This window comes from Mixophyes fleayi, chromosome 5 (genome assembly GCF_038048845.1).
Source record: "Mixophyes fleayi isolate aMixFle1 chromosome 5, aMixFle1.hap1, whole genome shotgun sequence".
NCBI lineage: Eukaryota > Metazoa > Chordata > Amphibia > Anura > Limnodynastidae > Mixophyes > Mixophyes fleayi.
In genome coordinates, this window is record NC_134406.1 from 22,660,000 (window position 1) to 22,682,868 (window position 22,869).

Below are 22,869 nucleotides of genomic sequence, written 5' to 3' on the forward strand. Positions count from 1 at the left end.
GGCAAATTCCCGGGTTGACCGAGTTCACACTGAACCCAGGTCTCCCGGGCAACATCACAATAGGAGCTTTAATCAGCTCCTCGTGATGATTTTTTTTTTTTTCAATAGTTTTCGGTGAGACCCAAGTTTTTCAACCTGGGCCCAGTGGCGGATACAAGGGGGGAGGGGGGCGATGTGCTGCCCGGCTGTTCTGATTGTGTTTTAAACACAATCAGAGCAGCCAGGCAGCACTGTCACTGCCGAGCGGACCTGCACATTGTATGCAGTCGCCGGCAGTCTTAGATGTCAGAAAGGGGGCGGGGCCTAAATTGCCCCGAGTACAACAATTTTCTAGATCCGCCCCTGCTTGGGCCCCAATGTTCAGAATGGCATCTACCCGAATAACCCTGCAAAAGGGTGGTCAGGGCTCACCCTGGCAATAACATGGGTTTTTGAGGCAGTGTGAACAGGGTATAAGTGTGTGACTAAACTGTTCACAGATCCTGAATAACTAGATAGCGCCCTCTGTGTTCAGCGTAAGCCATATACTGTACAGTAGGTTCCCCTGTTATATTTTTCCACCTCTTTTAATGCACACATGGGGCCTCAGTTAGTTAAGAGCAAAACAAAACCATGTAGTCTAGTATGTGTATTACATGAAAGAGCAGAACCAAACAATGCAATAGACTCAGGTCCTCAGAAAAACTAGTACTGCAGTGTGGATATAAAAATATTTATTAAAAACATATAATATAAAATACACTCATTAAACATATATAGACAGACCACCTTCTATATGGGAATATCAATAATAAATCTATAGGTGCACCTACAGAAGATTATATAATTTGAATACGGTTACAGATGCTCCCTCTCGAGGTGTAATGACCAATGTCTATTAATGAAATTGACTTCTTGTGGCAGTGCTCACGTAGATATAACTTTATAATATGCGTATATCAATTTGCATAGATGTATGGTAATCAAAACGAATACGATCCAGAGGTAGCTAAACAGACTTCAGATTATTCAATTCATGTGTATATTAAATACAGAGTTAGTTCTCGTGGACTCCTGTCAGCTTACAGAGTATATTTGCAGCCCCCTGCGCCAGCAGTGTTGTTCCCGGGCTTCCGATTTAAAATCCAATAACGAGATGCTAAGAGGGGAGTTTCGATCCTGGCCAGTAAGTGAGCTATCTGTCCACAAAGATAGTGTATGAGTGCCAAAAAAGTTTAGACAAGGATGTCTATCTTACGCGTTTCGTGGTAGCAAACCACTTCATCAGAGAGATTTCCATACTAGAATATCTGCTACACTGTCTCTATTGCTGTACAACATTGTTTATATTTGCATGTTGAACTACAACTACACTTAGATGGGAGTTTCAGCCTTGGAGTATGAGGAATCAAAGCATGCTATATTATGATCATGGAATAACCTGAAGTCCGTTTAGCTACCTCTGGATCGTATTAGTTTTGATTACCATACATCTACGCGAATTGATATACGCATATTATAAAGTTATATCTACGTGAGCACTGCCACAAGAAGTCAATTTCATTAATAGACATTGGTCATTACACCTCGAGAGGGAGCATCTGTAACCGTATTCAAATTATATAATCTTCTGTAGGTGCACCTATAGATTTATTATTGATATTCCCATATAGAAGGTGGTCTGTCTATATATGTTTAATGAGTGCATTTTATATTATGTTTTTAATAAATATTTTTATATCCACACTGCAGTACTAGTTTTTCTGAGGACCTGAGTCTATTGCATTGTTTGCTTTTGGTATATATTTGTGTACGGGGACGCAGACCCCGGGCAGTAGTTCTCTGGTCCACTTCATAATCATACGCCAAAAAACACCTTGTTGACATGAAAGAGCAGCCAGTATTTCCCCGTCATGCACTGCAACATTTTTTTTGTCCAGGAGCAATTTCCCCTCCCTCAACTGTAAGTGATGTACATGGTCCTCCTGTAGTTTGCTGTATAGCTACTTCTTGCTAAAGAACTTCTGGTAGTAGGTTTAGTTAAAAAATATAATGGCTGCCCTTAAATTCTTTGTTTATTTTGCAGAGAAACCAAAAAGTGATTAGCCGAAGCGATAGCGATATATATATATATATATATATATAAAAAAAAAAAAAAAGTTGGACACTTTCATTACTTTGTGTACTAGCCCTACCAACATTTACCCGATAAATAACTTGAGCTTTTTGGTTGTTTTGTTCAGTGCTTCACAACAATGTATTTATTTAATCAAATGGTGTTTATTTCCTTTGCCCTTGGATACAACAAAGCAGCTCTATGTTTACTTATGTATCCAATGCAGAGTACAGAGAATCATAAACAACCCTGCCTAATATAAATATTTGGCTTCAAAAAAAATAATAAGGCAGACTAAAGCTAAAAGTAATAGAACTAGGAAGATTTACAAAAAAAAACAAACAAATAATGCAAAGCATGGACAATAGATAATGATGATAACCTTACAAAAATTGTTATTTTTTATTATGGTCTGTGTAGAGCAAGGAACACTAATTATTATGTTGATGGCATCAGTTTGTTGTAACAAAAAATTCTGTAAAAGCAGAACTACCCTAGGTATTCTCAGAGCAAGCAGCTAGGACCCTTGTGTATTAGCACAACCATGATGTCGTAGCACTGCGTCCTGTACACACTGTGCAGCAGTGAGCATGTGACAAGGACCTGGTAATAACGGCCATCTCTCCGAAGTCCATTAGTGTGGTATCGACAGAGCCAGGTAAAGAAACACACTAGTCATGTGAGATTCAGAAGGTTCATAGTGATATTTTAACAAGAGTTGGGAATCAGCCATGAGGAAGGAGTGTACCTCTCAGTGACAGTCATGTCCAAATTTTAGGATCATCAAGCAAATTATCAGAGTAGAGAGGTGGTACAGACACCTATAATAAGGCTTGTTCTGACTGAATGCATAGAGCACCATTCAGAATGACAGCTCCAGCTACTTCTGTAATGGAAATTACGTTGGTCCTGCAACCAAAAAAAAAAGACAACCTATAAAAGACCATCCTGTACCACCCACCGCCTATATACTTAATCCTGATGGTGGCTTAAGTTATTCTACACTAAACCTCATTTTATGGATGTATTTAAAAAATAAATATTTCATAGGTCGCAATAGAACCAGGACTTAAGGGCCAACCACTGTAATTGGCAATATCAAATAATACAAGCTTTAGAGTATTTAGACATAGATATACCAATATTTTACACAGGATGGAGAGATATTTTTGGCCTATTTATAGGTTTTATTCAGCTTTAGGCAAACAGGTATGCAAAAGGATTAAATACCTTAGTAAATAGCAGCAGATAAATGAGGACATTATGTAGAAACAATTCTGCAACATTCCTGCCAACTGTTTGTATATTTACAGCTTAATTTTGGAACTGCAAGCAAATGAAAATAATACCCTTGAATTGTCCCTATACTGCTTGAAGGCATGGAATTTTGCTGACAAAACAGTTTCCAATTGGTATGAATGAGCAAACATAGCAATGATAGATAGTAGAAGCCAACATAGTCAGTGAGCCTTAACTGCATCAATAGTAAAGCACACATCAAACAAATATACATTTCTATCAGAGCATATTGCAAATCACTTGTTTGTTATAAATTTAGGTAAAATTAAGTCAGTTTTGGATTTGCATAAAGATGACATTTATTTAAAAGGTTATTAATGGTAATTTTCACAGTATTTCAGAAACACTGAACATGCTCCAATTTCAACTGTTTTAGGTCAAATACACAACCCAGTATAGTGAAAACAAAAAGTAACATACTTAAATAACTTATAAACATTGATAAAAGTTGGTCCTTAAACTTGCTTCAAGGGAAATAGATAACAAGCACTTGTGCTCTACAGAACGGCTCAGCGACTGCTGTAAGGGGCTGTAACCAAGAAAACATCCTGAGTAGTTTTAGAAAAAAACTGTCTATAAACAGGAATGTGGTCATGTTGTGTAACAGAAAGGATATATACAAATGGAAATTTTGTTTTAAATGAGTCTTATTTTTGGATTCAGTATCTATAACAAATGCCTAATGGAGAAATCCTATCTAGAAATCTAATACTAGTCATTTTAATAAATTCAGTACTTTATAAAGATCCTAAGGTCAAAGAAACAGATAACTGGATTAAAGCACATAACGGCATAATGAAATTATCTATAGCAGAGATTGTTAACCCCCTAAACACTAGCATCCACTAGAACAGGCCTGGCCAACCTGAGGCTCTCCAGGTGTTGTGAAACTACAAGTCCCAACATGCTCTGCCAGCTGTTGACTGGCTATCCCCAAAGCATGCTGCCCCTTTTCGTTTCACAACACTGAGAGCCACTTGTTGGCCAGGCCTGTACTAGAGCAAATATAGGCACCCTATAGAACTACAGCTGTTGTGGCACTACAAGACCAAGCAAGCCATTGTCTTTGGCCCTGCAGAGATGCAATAGTTTCACAGCAGCTGGAGACACAAGTTCCCTGTCTCTACTCTAAACAGTCAGACAATATTTTCTAGGGATTTGTTTCAGCACATAATGAATAGTTACTCAGAGAACAATTCTGTACAATTCCAAACCTTGGCTGCTAGTTAGACAGATATTTATTTTTTTTGTTTGGCACATGACTAATCAGGCCCATCCAAACAAAAACATTGGCCCTTTTGCTGGACTTCCAATAGCTGATGTTATGCAGCTTTGCTTTACCATATGACAAGATAGAAGGCAGCAGCCTGTAAAGTATTAAGTGCCTTAGACAGTCCACTGAGGTAGCTCATATCCCTGCAGAACATAAGACATTGTATGATTCTGAATGAGGATATTTGCTTGATATAGAAGTGTCCATGGATTGGATATTCAAATAGTAGACATACATTTCCAAGTCACCAGTGAAGAACAAAGCTATCCACATGTGCCACTGAAGTTGGCAATGGCCAGGATTGGTCCACAGTCACATCTATGTAGAAAAGATAGAGAAACCAAGGTCGGTGACATAAGAGAGTTCACATGGAGAGGGTTAGATATGGCAGGGCCTGAGAAAGAAAGTAGGAGGGGAGAAGTATGATAATAGTGATTGAACGTGGGTAAAGAGGTGGCAGATACAGTCTCAGATAAGCTTAACGAATAATGTAATTTTGACACCACAGAAAAAGCTTAAATTGTGTCTCATTCATTACCGTCCTCTTTCATAGCCAGGGAGGAGCTGGATGAGAATGGCTTGCAGCGGCTTGTTCACACACATGTTGTAGTTTTTGCCCAGGTCATATCTGCATGCAGGACAACTGTGCACAGAGGCTTTAAAGGATCGGTCAAGGCAGCTCTTGCAAATATTGTGCAGACACTCAGTTGTGATGGGCTCATATACCACCTCTTGGCAGCAGATGCATAGGAAGGTCTCTTCCACTTTGCTTATAAATTTGGGCCCCTCTTTAAGAAATGACATTACTTCATTCCATAATTTGACATTCAGCTCATCCTTTTTAACCAAAGCTTTTTGCTCTGGAGTCAGTTTGTACAATTCCACTTTAGTTTTCTTAGGAGATACCTCAGATGTGTCATCGTCGTCATCATTTACTGCAGACTTCCTCTTTCTTTTGCCTTTGCTAGGATTTTCCAGTTCATCTGAATCTGCATTGTTTTCTTTCTCTCTCTCTTTATTAGCCATAGATTCCAAGTAACCCTCAGGATATTGCATGGTGAGGCCCAGTTTTTTTACACGTTCTTTGCCTTCTTTGGTCCATGGGGCAGGTTCATCATCATCTCTCTTGAGTAGATAGCGCCACACAAGAAACCCAGACTTTCCCTTTTCAGGATAATACTTTACTACCTTGTAGATTCCATCATATCTATTGCCTTCTTCTGGGGCATATTTGCTGTGTTTCTTGCCCTTGGCATTGCGTACAACACGCACAGGTTTACCAGCTCGCCAGTCCTTAGCTACAGATCCTTGTTTGTCATTGATAGGAGCTGCGCAGTTTAGGGCTAGAGCTCTGTTCATGTTGGTTAGTTTCTGGTCACATGACTGCTCCGCTGTGCGCTTGTTGCCAGAAAGGTCACGACCACCACTCCCAGTGTAGGTAAATTCAGTCCCATCATCCACGTCATCCTCATACCCTCCTGCCAGCACTAGGGAATATGAACCATCATTGCTTCTTCCGTGGATACCAGCCACATGGGGCCTGTGCACGCCAGCCTCACTCACCTGAACTCGAAATTTCCACATTGTACCAACTGGTACTCCAGGTATTGGACCATAGTGATTAGATGGAACAATTGTGCATTCTCTGGAGCGCCCCATACATGCCATCCCTTTGCCCCAGTCCCTTTGTGATGAAGAGCTGGCAGATGCCATTTTGGATTTCTTTTTGCTCTCCTTTAGTTTCTCACCCGCTAATACAACTTCACTGGCATCATTTCTACAATCTGGACAGTACCAGTCATCATCCTGGGGGAGAACAGAAAGGGGTGGATGAAGACAATACATATGGAAGGCCATGTCACACTCATCACACAGCAGCTGCTTTGCAGGGTCTTGTTTACCCCCACATACATGACAGGCACACATGCGGCATTTGGTTTTTGGATCATCCTTGCAGTATTTGCATTGTGGGCCATTGTGACGTTTTTCAGGGGAGACAGTGACAGGCGGGGCTGGAGCACCAGCCTCCTCAATCTTAAATATCTCATCCACAAATACAATCTTGCAGTTATCCAGGGAGTCCCCTGCATCCCCCAATGAGAGCTTAGCAAACAGTTCTTTGTTAGTTTTATTTTCTTTCTTCCTCAGGATCTCTGCATCATACCAGTAGCCCCTCTCACCGGGATCATCCGGGTTATAATTCACCATGACCACTTGCCCCACTGCCAGCTGGTGCCACTGTAGGGTGGTCCGGGCTCGGGGTCGCACATCCTTGTCCGTCAGCTGGACGACCCCGTTCTCAGGGTAGTCATCATACTTGATATGGTAGATGAGGTCATCTGGGGTCACCCCATCAGCCCGGGCGCCGCTTCCCTGGGTCACATTCACCACCTGAGCCTCAAACCAGGCGCCCATGTGCAGGTCCCGGGCGTCCACCAGCTGCTGGATCCGGTACAAGCCGAGGTCTGTGTGCTCAGCGGGGACCGGCTCTTCATGGGGCTGCTCCTCGGGCTCCGTCTCGGACATCGGGGTCTCCTCACTCTCCTCCGTTACCGGGACGGACACCGGGACTTGGCGCAGCATCAGCTGGACAATGTCATTCAGACCGACGCTGTAATCAAACAGCGTGTGCCCGTCCTCCATCTGCTTCCCCCGGTAGAAGAGCCGCTGCCTGTCCATCTCCACCCCGAACACCTCCTGGATCCGCAGCCGCAGGTCCTCCACCTTGGTCAGCTTGGACAGGGAGTCAATGCGGTGAGTCTCCCGGCCGTCCATGGTGCGCACCTGGATCCACATGGCGGCGGCTCGGGGGTCTCTGGGTGTGGGTGAGGTCTCTGGTAATGTCCCGGATGCTCGGGGGTCTCTGGGTGAGGTCTCTGGTAATGTCTCTGGGTAAGTGAGGCTGTTTGGAGGTGGCACGGGGCTCTCGCTGTAGGTGAGGAGTTACTTGCGGTATCCCGGTACTCGGACGCGGCGGTCTCAGGTAATATACACTCCCGCTCTCCTGTATTGGCGCGGTTTATACTTTGGCGGGAACTTCTTACTTCCCGCCCGCCGGTGGTTGGGGGAGGAGTCAGGGCGCGGTGTCCGTGTACAGAGCCTCCCATGTGTGTACAGTACACAGTGTAACCTCTGTCAGTGTTCTCCTCACAGTGTATGAGACCTGTGTGTGACAGAGGCCACATAATATTACATGTAACACATAAGTATCACTGCGGTGACAGATTACACATGGGGTGCAGGCCCTGCCAGTCATACTGCTCCTCATCCATATACTAGCTGGGAATACAGCACTGAGGTAGATTTGTTTTATCCTTATGTTTTATTATAAAGCTTTGGTTAGCAATGAACGAGTTAATAAGGCACAATTCGGGAATGATAGAATAAAAACAAGCCCATAAACCAGTGTTGCCTAACCTGTGACACTCCAGGAGTTGTAAAACTACAAGTCCCAGCATACCCTTCCAGCAATAAGCTGCTATATATTGGCAAAGCATGCTGGCACTTGTAGTTTCACAACACCCGGAGTGTCACAGGTTAGCCAACACTGCCATAAACCATCATGTCAAAATCTGTCTCCTATCTATCGATTGTATCCACATATCCAGAGAGAGGGAGCACTCATAGAAAAACAATAGACTATAGGGGTCGATTTATCAAACCTTCTAAAAAGGAAATGTGGAGGTGTTGCCCATAGCAACCAATCAGATTCTAGCTCTCATTTGTTTAGTGCCTTCTAGAACATGATAGCTAGAATCTGATTGGTTGCTATGGGCAACACCTCTACTTCTCTTTCTAAGAAAGTTTGATAAATCTACCCTTAAAGCCACTGCAAGCTTTTCAAACTTATTTTGATTTTATTATTTATATATGTGTGGAAATAGATGATTTATTATGAAGAATGATTAGATTATTTTCTATCCACAGGTGTTCATCAAACAGTGTTGTAATGTCACATCTTGTAAGGAAGTCACAGTTGAACCACTATCTGCTGATGACTGGGAAATACTGGTAAACTGCTTTTCTTAACAGTTTTTTAAATGTAACTGCTTGTGGTGGGATTTGGTGGGCTGTTTGTATTTAATGATATCTTAATTATATATTTTGACAGGCAACTCCACCTATAAATATATATTTAAAACACATATACCCTAAAGGTCTTTTTTATATAAAAGAATGAACCATGTGGCTGCTTTTGTGGGTTCAAGAGTATAAGGGGCAGATTCACATAGCCGCTGGACATCGCCTCAATGTCCAGCTGTGCACCTTGATTGTTAATACAGTACAGAAATCTCAGCCCGTTTCCCCTCAAATCTCTATGGATACGAGGAAAAATGAGCAGAGATTTTAGTAACAACACTGACGCGATGTGTCTTATATATAGCACTTAATTGTCTCTAAGCTTCTATACTGAGACCTCTCCATGTTTTATGCCTGTCCATCCATGTGTATGTTAGCAATGCTGGATGTTGTTGGTCATTAATAATTCACTATTCACTTATGTCATCTACAAGAAACACAGTAATAGTTGAATACCTAGCAGTTATCTCACCGTATAACTGCCCTCTAAATTCCTGCCAATGCCTATATTTACCTCACTCACACAGGAGATATTCTATTTATTCCTTTGTTATCACTCTCAGAAGAACATGTGCAAAGTCAGTATGTAGCACACGGTCCTTTGTATCAGATTAAACTTCTTCTTTTTTTAGTTAGATAACATTTTCATTTTTATTTTACAGTCAATATATTTTTTAAATGAAAGCAATATGTGTTTATTGTTAGGAGCTGCATGCATCTGCCCTTGAAACTCATCTCCTTGATCAGATCCGAATAGTTTATCCCAAGGCTGTATTCCCGGTCTGGGTTGACCTGCACACATGTGTTTACATCCAAATAGGTACGTTTCTTTTGAAAGCAAGATTATTTGGTAAATTCTGAAATACCTGTAACATGCTGTATATTTCTGGTCTGTGACTCTTTTTTTTTTTTTTTTTTTAAATATACACATTGCTATTTGTTGTGGAAAAGCTTACCCTTTTTATGTTCTCTCTTTTAATCTTATTTTTGCTGCGTAATGCCTTTAACATCAGTTGGGAATTGAGTTGAAGGAGACAGACAGAGCAGCATTTTAGTAGTATAAAAGGAAACATGTGCATAGGGGAGATGAGATAATCTATTCCAAACAAACTGATGAAGATTATATGTACATAAGATAGTCTATCTGGGCCCACAACACCCAGAAGGTTGTGCAGAGTATTTTTGCTGGGGCAGTTCCTAATAGACTGTTGGAATGGGATCACCTATGTATGCATTAGGCAGACAGCTGGCTGCATTTCTGTATAATCAAATGCGCTGCAGGTCTGCATTTTTCCACCTAAGTCTTTTTTTATACTATGAAGGGACAATCGTTGCCCTGTGGAGGAGAGCGCTGGAGATTTCCAGTCTGAAAAAGGATGTGGATTTTGCACCAGTCCAGAGCTGCTACACACGGTGCCTCATCCCTGTGCTTTGCATTATGTGTTTGCACTCTGGCGGAGGTTTTCTAGGTGTTCTTCCAGCAATGTAAAAACGATCCAAACAGACAAATGCGCCACATAATAATAAAGACAGTCCCAATATTCCCTCACTCTCCTTGATTAATTTAAGCCATAAATTAGACTACATCAAGCAGTCGTTTAGGAAACTGGTGGTAGAAGGTTGAACGTCTAGTTTGCAGAGGCATCTACTTAGTGGATATTAGGCGCTCTCCTTGAAGTGCTCTAGACTGTGAAAGTGATTGACTTGTGTTACACATCAAGTGTGTGTGGTAAATAAGGATATTATACATGTACAGTGTCATTTATTCAGTCTTTATTGACTTGGCCCACACATTTCCCTGCTAAGAATTAAATTTTTTTATTCTGATATATTATAAATTTTATATATCATTTGTACAATATCTGCCTTACATAAGGCAAGCCAAAATATGATATTTATGGTAGTTTTATGCCTGTTATGCAGTCATTGCAGTATTTCAGTACTGTTTACTTGGATATTACATACTTCCCAATGTCCCACAAAGAGGGACTCTAAAGCTGGGTACACACTACACGGTTTTCGTCCAATAATCGGCTGAATCAGCCGACATACGACCGCTCGTTCAAAAGTCTGGTCAGTGTGTGTAGTGACATGATGGTCGAAAGTCTGCCCAAATGGACGATTGTCGCCTCATTTAGTCGTACCGTTTAATATTTTTGTTCCAATCTCGTATCTGCTGTGTAGTGTGTATAAACTTCTGACCGATCCACAACAGTGAGTACGAAATTACAGTCATTGCTCACGACAACTTGGCTGTAAAAAGTCGCTAAAGGGACGTCCGCACTTCCCTTTATCGTTCTAAACAAGGCTAGTGTGTATGCAGTCCATGGACCGAGCGATCGGAACATCGATCGCATGTAAAATCGCTCGGCATAAAAAGTTGGTCGAAATTTCTGTAGTGTGTACCTAGCTTTACAAATAAACCAGATTGGTTGAAATTATTTGCATCTCCTACCATTTGAGCTCAGCAGAAATGATTCCTGACCCCCTACCATATACTCCATTGTTTATTTTTCTCCCTCTCCTTAACCTATCTCTTCTGCTACATCATCTATTTGTACATTCTTTAATCTTCTTATAAGTAAATCATCCCCAGTAAGGGAGCCCTTTGTCCGTGTGTTTTACCTATCTCAATTCTATTGTGTTATATGCAAAAACAGTGGGCAGAATCCATCCTTTTTATGTTTACATATAAACGCTCTTAACTTGTGTGAGGTTATCTGCTAACCTTATGTTTGCTTTCAGGAGCACTGACACCACCTGCAAGTTATGGCAGATTGGAATCCTTGACAGAGTTAATTGTTTCGCCGAAAATCCGAGCATCTGAAAACATTCCATCACGTTTGTCGCCAGTAAAAAATGATGAATTGTGTAGAAATCCCAATAGTACGACTCAGGATATCACAGACAGTAGAACCATAAGTAACCAAGACGCCTCTTCACCTGAAGGAGAAAGCGACACACCTGATGGTTTACCTTATGTTTCAAGTATTTGGGACACATTAGGAAATCTTTTTTCATTTGTTCTGGGAAATAACCCCTCAAAGACTTCTAGAGCCTCTGATAAGGATCTCTTTGGTAGGACTTTACTGAGAAGAATTGACCTAGAAGCGGTTTTCAGAGTATCCCATCGTGTTCCGCCTATTATAAGAAACAGCCAGGCATTCGATGAACATACAAATGATAACACTGTGCAAGTGTTTTTATGGTATCCAGAACCCCCAGGTTTAATCCCAGATGTCGTAGAATCTTACGGCAAAATTGTAGAAATCCCATCTCCGAAGAGGCGGAAAACAAATATCAAATCCAGCACAGATCGATCCGAGGTTAGAAATAAATCTGCAGAGGTGGCCACTGAGAAAACCGAAGCCATTGTGAAGATTGTGTGGCATGGCTTTGAAGACCTCAAAGATGTCATTGAGTATGACACCAGAAGCGGAAATACGCACATTGCAAAAGTTTGGGTTAGTTTGCATATGTATTTTTCCATTCGTTGTGTTAATTACACACACTGCAATTTAATAATCCTTGAAACTGGTTCTTTATAGTATGGGTAGTCACACCGCAGAATTCTCTACCAAACCGATGTCCGATCAATAACTGAATTTTAATTAATTGGATGTCTTTAACCATGTGAATACGGACGTTTATACTTCCGTCTCCCCTCCCTTTAGTTTTCTGATGAGTTAATAGACAACGTGGAATAATGGAGTGACTGTGCACACTGACCCTTGGAGTGATAGATGACAGAATTATAAACAGACGTTGTACTTTCTTTCCCCCTGTTCCTACATCCATCTGTCTACTTTACTCCACAGAGAGCACCATGAATATCCCTCTCTCCTTTGATTCCCTGGCAAAAAAATGAAACAAATTTAAATAGTTGTATGCACATGGCCTTTGTTGTAAATATATTTATATTATTATAGTTAGTAAATATCATTATTGGTGTGATTAGTCCAGGAAAATACCTGATTGCCATTATGGGACCAGGAAGAACCTTTTCCCCTTGTGAGGTTTGATTGGCAGCTGATCTTAGTGCAAACAAGCAGGTTTTACACTTTTGCAGAGGGAAGTGCCTGCTGAACATACTGCTGCATGATGATATTAATGGTTATAAACATTGTATTGTAGGTTCCTGAGAGGTTACGAAAGAACTTGGATATTAACGTATCTTCAGCTGTTAAAATCAAGTCCTTGGAATCACATCCAAAGATCCCTGTATCTATTACACTGCAACCAAGGCAGTGCTTGGTGAGTGACCAATCCAAATGACTTTTGTATAAGACCCGCTGGATAGAAAATAATAGAACATTCAGGATAATAGGCATGTAGGGATTCCGTAGGAGTTTAGTGATTGTCCACTTTCAGACAATTCCTTCTCAAATGTAACCTTTTTCTACTTATTTACAAAAGGGGGGACCCTTCTCTGGCGAGGCGAGGGCTCCTAACAATGGCTACGTCACATCACATTGTAAGCCATTCCTAAAATATAAAACAATAATCTTGCTGTGGCAGTAGCACTTTCAGGTTAATTTGCTTTGAATTTATTCTAACAGCAGGAACAAAAAAACAAAAGCCTCATCCTAGGTTTCTGTACAGAGGTGGCTTGTTGTGGTGTTGATATTTAGTACAATGTTATTCATCAATTCTTGTTTGTATATGTTTTTTTCATCCATTCAATCAATGCAGTCCAAATTAGTTTAAGAATATGGGTTCTACAAAACAACACACCTTTATTTGGTCTGTTCAGCAGAATGCACCAAAATGAGAATAGAGTGAATAGATCCTTAATAAAACCAATAGGTAATTTATGAACCACATGAAGTATGGAGTAACAATGATTCTTTATGTGCGCAAGTGAAATTCCCCTGTAAATTCTTCTCATTTTTGTGCGGTGGGGGACACTCTGGAAAGTGTTAATTGTGGAAACGGTAAAAACGTTAACCTGCTTCCAATTTAAGATCGCCTTGTTTAAGAAATACATTTTTTTTCCCTAAAGTATTGCTTGGTAACCTTATGTATGGGTTAAACTAAGAACCATCGTCCCTTTATCTTGTTTAAATAAACCCGTCCCACAAAACGGAACCTCTTACTTTTTTCATTTCAGTGCAATTGTGCATAACTTTTGAGAGGAAACACACAGCTCTTGGGCACCAACCCCAGGCTGAGTGCGCACCTGACTCCTGCCCCCCCCCCTCCCCCCTGCCATAATATAATTGGATTGTGGCTCTGGATGGGGTCCGAGTTTTGGACACTCTTGGGCCCCCAGGCTGTCTGCACATTCACAACCATTATAGTGCACTACAGCTGGGCTCCCAAGGGCATAACACTTCTGTTCCACACAACTCCTCCTGTCGGCCAATGTAGAGTTTTGTACTTGTGCAAAGGCCTCAATCTTGGCCCACCAATCCAGGAGCTTTCCCATAAAAATGGTTCCAGTTGTGTAAAAGAAGACGAGTGACATCACAAAAGATCATTTGTGCTACAGTTTTACGGTTTTGCAGTTTGTCAATGAGCCTCAATGTATCTTGCTCTCAAGGCGCTGTGACAGTGACACAAACATTTAGTCAATGCTGCAATAGCCTTGGGTTTTATGAGAGTGACCAGGGTCTCCATAGAGTCTGAATAGTGGATGGTAGGAAGCACAGAGCAGTAGGCCAACAGGCTACTTGTGTAATTTACTTATTGGCGGGGGTGAGCTGAGGATTATGTATAGCTTATGACATTCCTATTGTATGTAGCAGTCGTTATTGAAAGATCACCGTAACAGGATGTTGATACTGTAACTTTTTAAATGAGCCATGTTGTGGGCACTGGAGGCTACTGAAATGTATTATATTGTACAAATGTTATATAAAGGTAGATTGTAAGGTTGTTTTGTGTTTTTTTTGTATATTTTTTATTAATGGCAAGGAATGAAGGCATAAATTAGAGGGAGTGGTTGTATGTTTTGAGTTGGAAGTCAAGATACTGTATTTTATACCCTTGATTGCATGAGTTGTTATTGTGTACAGTATTATTAGACATACTATCCAACTTTACTGCTTTCCCCTCTGCCTTCGTTCCGCCTATCCAGGTATAAGTAGGTGATCAAAAAACTGAATACAGATATATGCACACACATATTTGGTGTGCATGCACAGTATGGAAATGCATATCTTACGCAAAAAAAGATGGAACTCTAAATTAGCCATAATCGTTGGTGCCATAAATCCTATCCCATCCACTAGATCTCTTTTACATAGAACATTTTACTGCTTTGCTCGTCCTCTTAACAGCAGAATATAGCAACACCACCGTACACCCGGTACATTTAAAGTTTCTCCATCCCAATAGAAATTACATAAGTTTATAATTCTTAATCCCTCCGTTAGTGTTTCCTCACTGATGGAAGAAAGAACTGTTTGACCTACTGTGTGCAGTAGGCAGGTAAATGTCTCTCGCCCGCTGACTCCCATAGAGACAGGATTACTGTGTCTAATACTAACTCTGATTGTTGTGGTCTCTTTTGAAGGATAAAAACATCACAGAAGAGGATATAAAATCTGCATTCAGTTCATGGCTACAGTCATCCAGTACATTATCCTCACCTTGGATTTCAGGGAAAAGTGGCAATGCTCAGTTGTCTTTCAGTGGAGGTTAGTACCATTAGAAAGTCGTCTGTGTTAACAATTTCTTCACAATGTTGCATAATACTCTATCTAAATGGCTGTAGTTTGGCAGTGAGTCATTTGTTATGAGACATACATTTTATATTGCTTGTTGCTAATGTAAAAATCTCCTATTTTAACCTACAGGACTGCAGCTTACAGCTACTTTAACCTTTTCTCTGTCAAAGGATTATGTATTTTTGTTCTTCCTAAATACATTTCAAATTAATGGACTGCATCGTTTACAGTGGGAATAGCTTTTTAAGTTCTTAGCCTATCCTAGTGATTAGGGATTTTTATTTATTACCATTACTATTGGAATAAATACATATTTTGTTTATTTTCAAGAAACATAAATAATGATAATATTGCGATTAGATATCGTACTGTCCTTTTGTTATTATCTCGCAGTTGGCTCTACCCCCAAAAAATCTATCGCTAAACCTACAGAATGACTTCTAATGCATCCATCGTTTAAGTTGCATGTACCTTGCACTTGGGGAAGAGGTATATTCGTGTACAAGGGCAGTACAGTAAGGCCATGCAATTGCAAGTCAAGCACCCCCCTTTGAGTTGCGTCTTATTTCATATCTTGAAATACGTTAGTTACAAGACATTTTTGCACATACATAAACAGATAAAATATTTTCATCAACTTTTCTTACAATCTTCACAAGGGAAAGATAACCCTACAGTATAACAAGGAAATATAAATGGCAGTATAGAGAACATGAGTGGTTGAGTATTACCACAACTTCTGTGTTGTATAATCTAACAATAATTTGTTTTTCCATCCTGGACAGAAGTGGCAGAGTTCTCGTTCAATTGTGATGATTCTTCAGAGCACGCAAGCCAGGATCAAATCTATATGCTATGTCCACGGTTCCTACAGAAGACTAAAATTCATGTAAATATCAAGTAAGATCATTTACCAGAGTGAAACGGTACTCTCTGCAGTTTGTGCAGGGGATAATGCTGCAAAATATGAAGTACCTAAGGACTGGAGATTCTGTACTATTAAAGGGAAGTCCTGTGACATCATATGGTGATGTCACTAATAACATCACCTAAAGGGTGAGAAGCCCAGGGAGAATCAGAGCAGACTTTATTCAGCTATCAGGTTTTCCCTGCCGGGCAGCACTAATTGAGTTATGTAAACTGCATCTAATAGTGGCTTGATGCAGGTTACACTGAATCTATTAGTGGTGGCTGTAGTGGAGACACTTCATAACACTGCCTGAATTTTACAATCCGCATTGTTATCACTCAGCTTTTCAGATGGTGCAGAAATAAAACAGAATAATCTAGCAAAAACAAGGCCTGTAATTTAAATGATGTGATTTTATTTTTTGTCAGTCTTCAGGTTACTTGTGCTGAAAATTAAACGTTTTAAATAGTACAGTCTCTTTTCCACTAGGGCGGTGTCAAGGGTGGTCCTGTACGTTTTGTGGAGTATCATCATTAGCAGCAGTTAATGTACAAATACCCTCAGTTATAGATTACAAAAATATTTCACAATGATTCCTATGTGGCCATATTTCTCCTCTGTGACTTCTAATATCATTATAATAGTTCGTTCATACACTGTCACAAATTCTTGTTGCTATGACTGTACAGTATTTTCACTTAGCTGTGATTTATTCTCTGAGTATTTCTGATGTCTTTTCGTATGTTATTTAGGTTGATAAAGAGATTTTGCCATCAGAGGGTCCCCCCGCGAACTTACAGGTTGATCAGAATCTCCCCTACCTACAGATAAAGAACTTGGGGTACGTGTAAAGTTAGTTCACATCATTACTTTTGTGTCTAGGGCAGAAATCACACACAGTGGACCTTATTTAGGAAGTGCACTGGTGTGATCATTGTATTTCAAGGTCATTATCATTATTATTAATAGCTATATACCTGTATATTTCGAAGCCCTTTACAGTGAATTTTGGATCATTTACATCAGTCCCTGCTGCAGTGGAGCTTACAATCTATATTCCCTACCAAAACACTAGGGTTAATTTTAGGGTTAATCAGTATGTCTTTGGAGTGTGGGAAGAAACCGGAGGAAATCCACGCCAAAATACATAGAGAACATACAAACCCCACACACACATCTTGATTAGAACCATGCCCCCGGAGCTGTGAGATAACATTGCTAACCACTGTGCCACCATGCTGTCTAGAGGTCACGCTTATCCTTCGGTCTGCAGAAGCCTCTGCAAACTACAAGAACAATCTCACAAGGCGTTCTGTACGAACGTGTACATGTCACGTCATTTAGTAAATTAAATGTTTCTGTTCAATTTAACCTCTGGACTGTCCTTATTACATGTGGTGCTTGAAATAAAAGGTGCTAAATGCTTTGAATTAAATTATTATAGGACGAGAGCCAATATTTGCCAGCTCTGGGCTGGTGCAAACATCAAGTCCTTTTGCAGGGTAGAAATGGCTGTGCCACCCTCTGCACAGCCAGATGCCCCTAAAAATGTGCTCTCTACACTCCTTTATCTCACTTCAATTATCCTGCTTCCCAAAACTAGTGATGTACCTACTCCTCACTTTACAAGGGATGGCTTCACTTCCCTTAACTCCTTCTATACCCCCATGTTACGCCACAAACCCATGCCCCGTGGCACAGCGCCATCAAAGAGGAGCTTACACTGCCGCTCAGCTGCGTAAATTACCCACTACCTCTAAACCAAAGGAGATATTTTGGGGAGGGGCAATGCTGCAGGAACTTTATTCTCCTTTACACGTGTCATTGTATTGTGGCATGTGTTGAAGTATTTTATTTATCATATAAATGAAGAAGGAAGTAATGCATATGTTTATGTTACAGAGGTGTTGAAGGATTAGTGAAGTCCTGCTATGAGCATATTGTTCATTGTCTAATGGGGCGTCCGCTGTCCAGACAGCTCGTCTCCACAGCCTCAGGACTCCGCAGCGGAGCCATCCTCCTTTCTGGACCAAAGGTATCCTTGTCTTGTTTCATGCTCTTCACTAGTTACTCTATTTTAAAGTGAATCTCTTTTATAATATAATGGTGACACATCACATTTCTATGTGTGACAATGTTACAATGAAGGCATCATTCACTTTCATTATCAATGTTCCGCATTTATTTATCATTATGGTGTTTTATCGCCAGGGTTGTGGGAAATCCACCATAGCGAAGGCATTGTGTAAAGAGGCATCCGAGAGTCTGGAAGCTCATGTGGAAGAAATCTGCTGCAAATTATTAAAAGGTATAATCTGTCACATGGTCCATACATATAAGGGCATATTCAATTGCTGGCATTATAGCCAAAAATCTTGCGGCGCACGCACTATTACCGTTATTACGGTAATATGTGCGCGTAAATACCGGTATTACGCTACTTTTCTCGCTGGATTTCAGCTAGCGGCTCAGGGAGCTGCGAGCTGAAATCTGGCTTACTATTACCGTAATAATAGTAATAGTTTTAACGCCGCAGGATATTCAAACAATTGAATATGCCCCATAGTGTTGATTTAAGAAGATGTAAAAATGAATGACAGTTTGCTAGAACAAGTTTGCTTCATTATTGGGAATTTAATATGGTTATTCACTTAGCATGAAGTAGGGATCATTGGTGTCTGTACACAAGGACATTAGATAAAGTGAGACACAATTTTCACAACTTTTTATCATAGGTGTCGGGGATTCCTATGTCAAGCTCAGTTGGTACTAGAATCCCAACAGGGTCACTGTATCAGAGCTCAGACTTGGCTAAATCCAGTGTATTTGAGTCTATACTTAGGAGTCTTAAATGAAGAAGCTACAGTGGTGTTTTCATATTCTATTTCCAGGTCCATTCATCTGAATACAATCGGCATTAGTCAAGAATTTCAATATGTGTTGCTCTTTGAATTCCAATGTCCCCATTGTCTACACACAGCGGAGGCAGGCATTGTGTAGGACTAGTCTAATATTTATGTGAAATGTAGCTTATTATTATTAAAATTATTATTCCTTATTATATCGCACCAACATATTACGCAACACTGTACAAAGGATGTCTTTTAATTCACATCAGTCCCTACCCAGTGGAGCTTACAATCTAGTCTACCTACCACATGGACACACGCACACTCTGGGGTCAATTTAGCTGGAATACAAGTAATTTGCCATTATGATTTTTGAACCATCGGAGGAAACCCACCAGGACGCAAGGAGAACATACAGTCTTTATGCAGATAGCATGCTGGTTGGATTAGACTCTAAGGGGCATATTCAATTAGCTTTCCGGTCCGCGGGATCGCGCAGGAACAGTCGCGAAACTTAATCCACGTTACCGCAATAACGTGGATTTTCCATAGGGTTGCGAACGAAAATCTGCGTTATTGCGGTACCATAATACCGGCAATAACGCGCACTTTCCGCGTTACCGCGGACCGGGAACCCTAATTGAATATGCCCCTAAGGGCTCAGTGCTGTGTGGCAGCAATGCTAACCACTGTGCTGCCAGCCTATTAATTAAGCAGTGATCAGTGACGTCACTGCATAGATAGGCTTAATACTTGTGAATTTAGTTGAGTACAGAAGTTGTCTGCTTTTGCTGTGTGGATGATGAATACCGTTTATGGGGAATACTGAGTAATGTCAGAGTTTGCATATACAGCCACTAATCTTTATAACCTGACCATCTATCAGGAAAGACACTGGAAAGCATATGCCAGACTATGGAAGAAGGATTTGCTGAAGCTGCCTGGAGGCAGCCAGCTATTCTGCTGCTGGATGACCTGGATCAAATTGCCGGTGTCCCGGCTACACCGGAACTGGAGCACAGCCCTGAAGCCGCCCAGAGCAAGCAACTTTCATACGGTAACTAACAGATGCTCAACCAATTAGCCATGTGCGTGGTTTCTACCAAAACAAAGCACATTAATGGCCAACAACATGCCACATCACACTACGGACACTTTACTAACATGATACAAGTAAATTGTTGACATAGGTTCCTATTGTTTTCATCTTGCTGACCATGATTCTAAAACTAAAAGAGGCCGCTCATCTCGGCACACTGCTCTTTATAATTTCATTTTATTTACCGCAAGTCTCATCTATGCGGCACGATTATGTAGCACAAGACAGGTGAAGCCCAGTTCAGAACATTTTTATGTGGCACCATGATCCACAATTTGTATAGAAGCAAAGATCATGGCGTTGTGGAGCAAGATAGAGACGTTCGTAAAGGAGCAGAAGTTTGCACTGCCTGATTTTAAAAGTTGGGCCAAGTGAGGGCGTTCACGCAAAAGTGTGATGATGACGCAATTGTGGGGCAGTGCAATTTTATTTTGCGGAGCAAATTAAAATAAGATAATGGGGGAGTCGGCACATTTTAGGGGCATTATTTGCTGTGCGAATGGGCCATTTCCTATGCAGAACGGTTGATTATGTCCACAGCTCTCAGCTGGCAGAGATCGGGTCTTGTCCTGTCATTTTAATGGGACCCATTTAATATCTTCTAGTTGCTTTTCTCTGAGGATAGCACATTTCTATGCATACTTCACCTAGTATAAAATAATTTTTTAAAAAAAAGCTTCACATACACAAATGTGACATGAGTAAAAGGCAGTGGCGATGTCCTCACTCTGATTATTACCAAGTCCTATATTAGGCCAAACCAAGTATTCCTTTTGGAGAAATATTCAGAAGTTTTATTTAATGCCGGGGTGGGTCTAAAATGGCAGGGTGTTAGACGTTTCATGTGACATTTGCACTTTGGCACCACCATGTACACCTTGATAACCTCCTAGCTTGTGAAGGCACCTCACGAGAGTAAGTATTGCAGTGCACATACAGGGCTAGATTTACTAAGCTGCGGGTTTGAAAAAGTGGGCATGTTGCCTATAGCAACCAATCAGAATCTAGCTTTCATTTATTTAGTACCTTCTACAAAATGACAGCTAGAATCTGATTTGTTGCCATAGGCAACATCCCCACTTTCTCAAACCCGCAGCTTAGTAAATCTAACCCACAGTGTGCTTGGTAGATGACGTCCTATGCAAGTCCTCGGAGCAGAATGGGATAGAGGAGAACACCCACACTGACCCTCCTGCTCTGAGGGCAGGACTTTAGTTTAATCTACATAGTAATATTACATTTTAAAAGGTTGCTGCAAATTGGAAATAAAATGACATCTGTTACCATTGTATTGAATAAAAACAAATGATAACCGATCTTTCTTTAAGTACAGTATTGCATTAGAACGATATCTATAACGATATCTATAATTTCCATGCAGAATTTACCATAAGTGTATAACCGCGTACACCTACGGTTTCTGTGTTTCAGTTCTGAAAGACCTGATGAAGGAAATCATTACCATGGACACCCAGATCGCAGTTATTGCTACCAGCAAATCTGAGCGCTCGCTCAATCCTGTCCTCCTTTCTACTCAAGGAGTCCATCTTTTCCAGTGCCTTAAACCCATCCAACCTCCTGCTCAGGTAACTGTAGTGGTTACATAATTCACACTGAATTACAATCACATTTGTGTATTTACAGTTGAGATGAAAGCAGTGTAGATGTTGTATATGGAGTATTGTGTAACTGTTTGTGCCATTATTTTTTTATTGCAAGAAACTTTATTGTGCTTGTCTGGCCATCTGTCTGTCCATTTGAATGCAGCTTCAAACAAACCCATACAAACCTGTCTTATATGACTTATTATAAAAATATGTTCTATAGTGGAATGTCAGTAGTGACAAAGCACATTTATATACACAATAATGATCTCATTTATAAATGTAGTTCTAGGTCTTCTAGTTTTCTACTTCATTTAATTAATTGTCTCTTTGCCATTCTAGAACGTTCACCTTAATTCATTTAAATGGCTATATAAAATTGTAGGAAAATTATATTGCATTGGGCTCATTTTGTTCTGTCTATATTCTAGTAAAGAAGCCACTGTTATTGTCCGTGCAAATTCATGCGAAGCAAATCCACAATGTGTTTGTTTTATAGAAAGAGAGATCTGAAATGATACATTGCATTATAGAAAACAGACTTGCCTGTGATATTGCGGAGTTTAGAGACTTCAATCTCCACCACCTTGCTAAAGAAACGGAAGGTTTTGTAGCCAAAGACTTTGTTATGCTTGTTGAACGAGCCATAGAATTCAGTGTTGCCACCAGGAAGGTATACAGCAAACAAGGTAATTACTTTTTTAATTTATTTTCCATAACTTGCACAAAATGGGGAAAATTATTACACATAGTGCAGCTTATTGTCGATCTGTCATCATAATATAAAAACACATTAGTGTTTAAAGAACCTTATACAGCTGTCTAATATTCTCAATGAACATGCCTCTACCCAACTAGCAGAATAGGCTGGGACCCCTGCAGCTTGGGAAAAGTCAACTTAGCTGGTAACCATAGAGCCTATTTGTGGCCGTGACTATCTGTATTACATGTGGTGCTTTTATGTGTTTAAAGATTCTTTTTTTTTTTAC

At 40.5% G+C, this 22,869-nt stretch overlaps 2 protein-coding genes across 3 annotated transcripts in view; one reads left to right on the forward strand and one right to left on the reverse strand.

The window, feature by feature from the left end:
* Nucleotides 1-22,869, forward strand: part of PEX1 (peroxisomal biogenesis factor 1) — a 38,782-nt gene that overhangs the window by 3,903 nt on the left and 12,010 nt on the right. For both annotated transcript variants that reach the window (XM_075211811.1, XM_075211812.1), the window contains exons 3-14: nt 8,595-8,678; nt 9,453-9,567; nt 11,493-12,211; nt 12,882-13,001; nt 15,265-15,388; nt 16,204-16,307; nt 17,081-17,169; nt 18,231-18,363; nt 18,540-18,636; nt 20,064-20,234; nt 21,708-21,862; nt 22,380-22,569. In XM_075211811.1, coding sequence (XP_075067912.1) covers nt 8,595-8,678; nt 9,453-9,567; nt 11,493-12,211; nt 12,882-13,001; nt 15,265-15,388; nt 16,204-16,307; nt 17,081-17,169; nt 18,231-18,363; nt 18,540-18,636; nt 20,064-20,234; nt 21,708-21,862; nt 22,380-22,569 — 2,101 coding nt within the window. The remainder of the gene's footprint in view (nt 1-8,594; nt 8,679-9,452; nt 9,568-11,492; nt 12,212-12,881; nt 13,002-15,264; nt 15,389-16,203; nt 16,308-17,080; nt 17,170-18,230; nt 18,364-18,539; nt 18,637-20,063; nt 20,235-21,707; nt 21,863-22,379; nt 22,570-22,869) is intronic.
* Nucleotides 3,254-7,539, reverse strand: LOC142158139 (E3 ubiquitin-protein ligase UHRF1-like). Its single transcript, XM_075211810.1, has one exon. It carries the CDS (start codon nt 7,461-7,463, stop codon nt 5,202-5,204), a length of 2,262 nt encoding a protein of 753 aa, XP_075067911.1. The 5' UTR covers nt 7,464-7,539; the 3' UTR covers nt 3,254-5,201.

Bases quoted from the DNA above. Each gene is read 5' to 3' on its own strand.
- LOC142158139 (XM_075211810.1), bottom strand. From the start codon at position 7,463: ATGTGGATCCAGGTGCGCACCATGGACGGCCGGGAGACTCACCGCATT.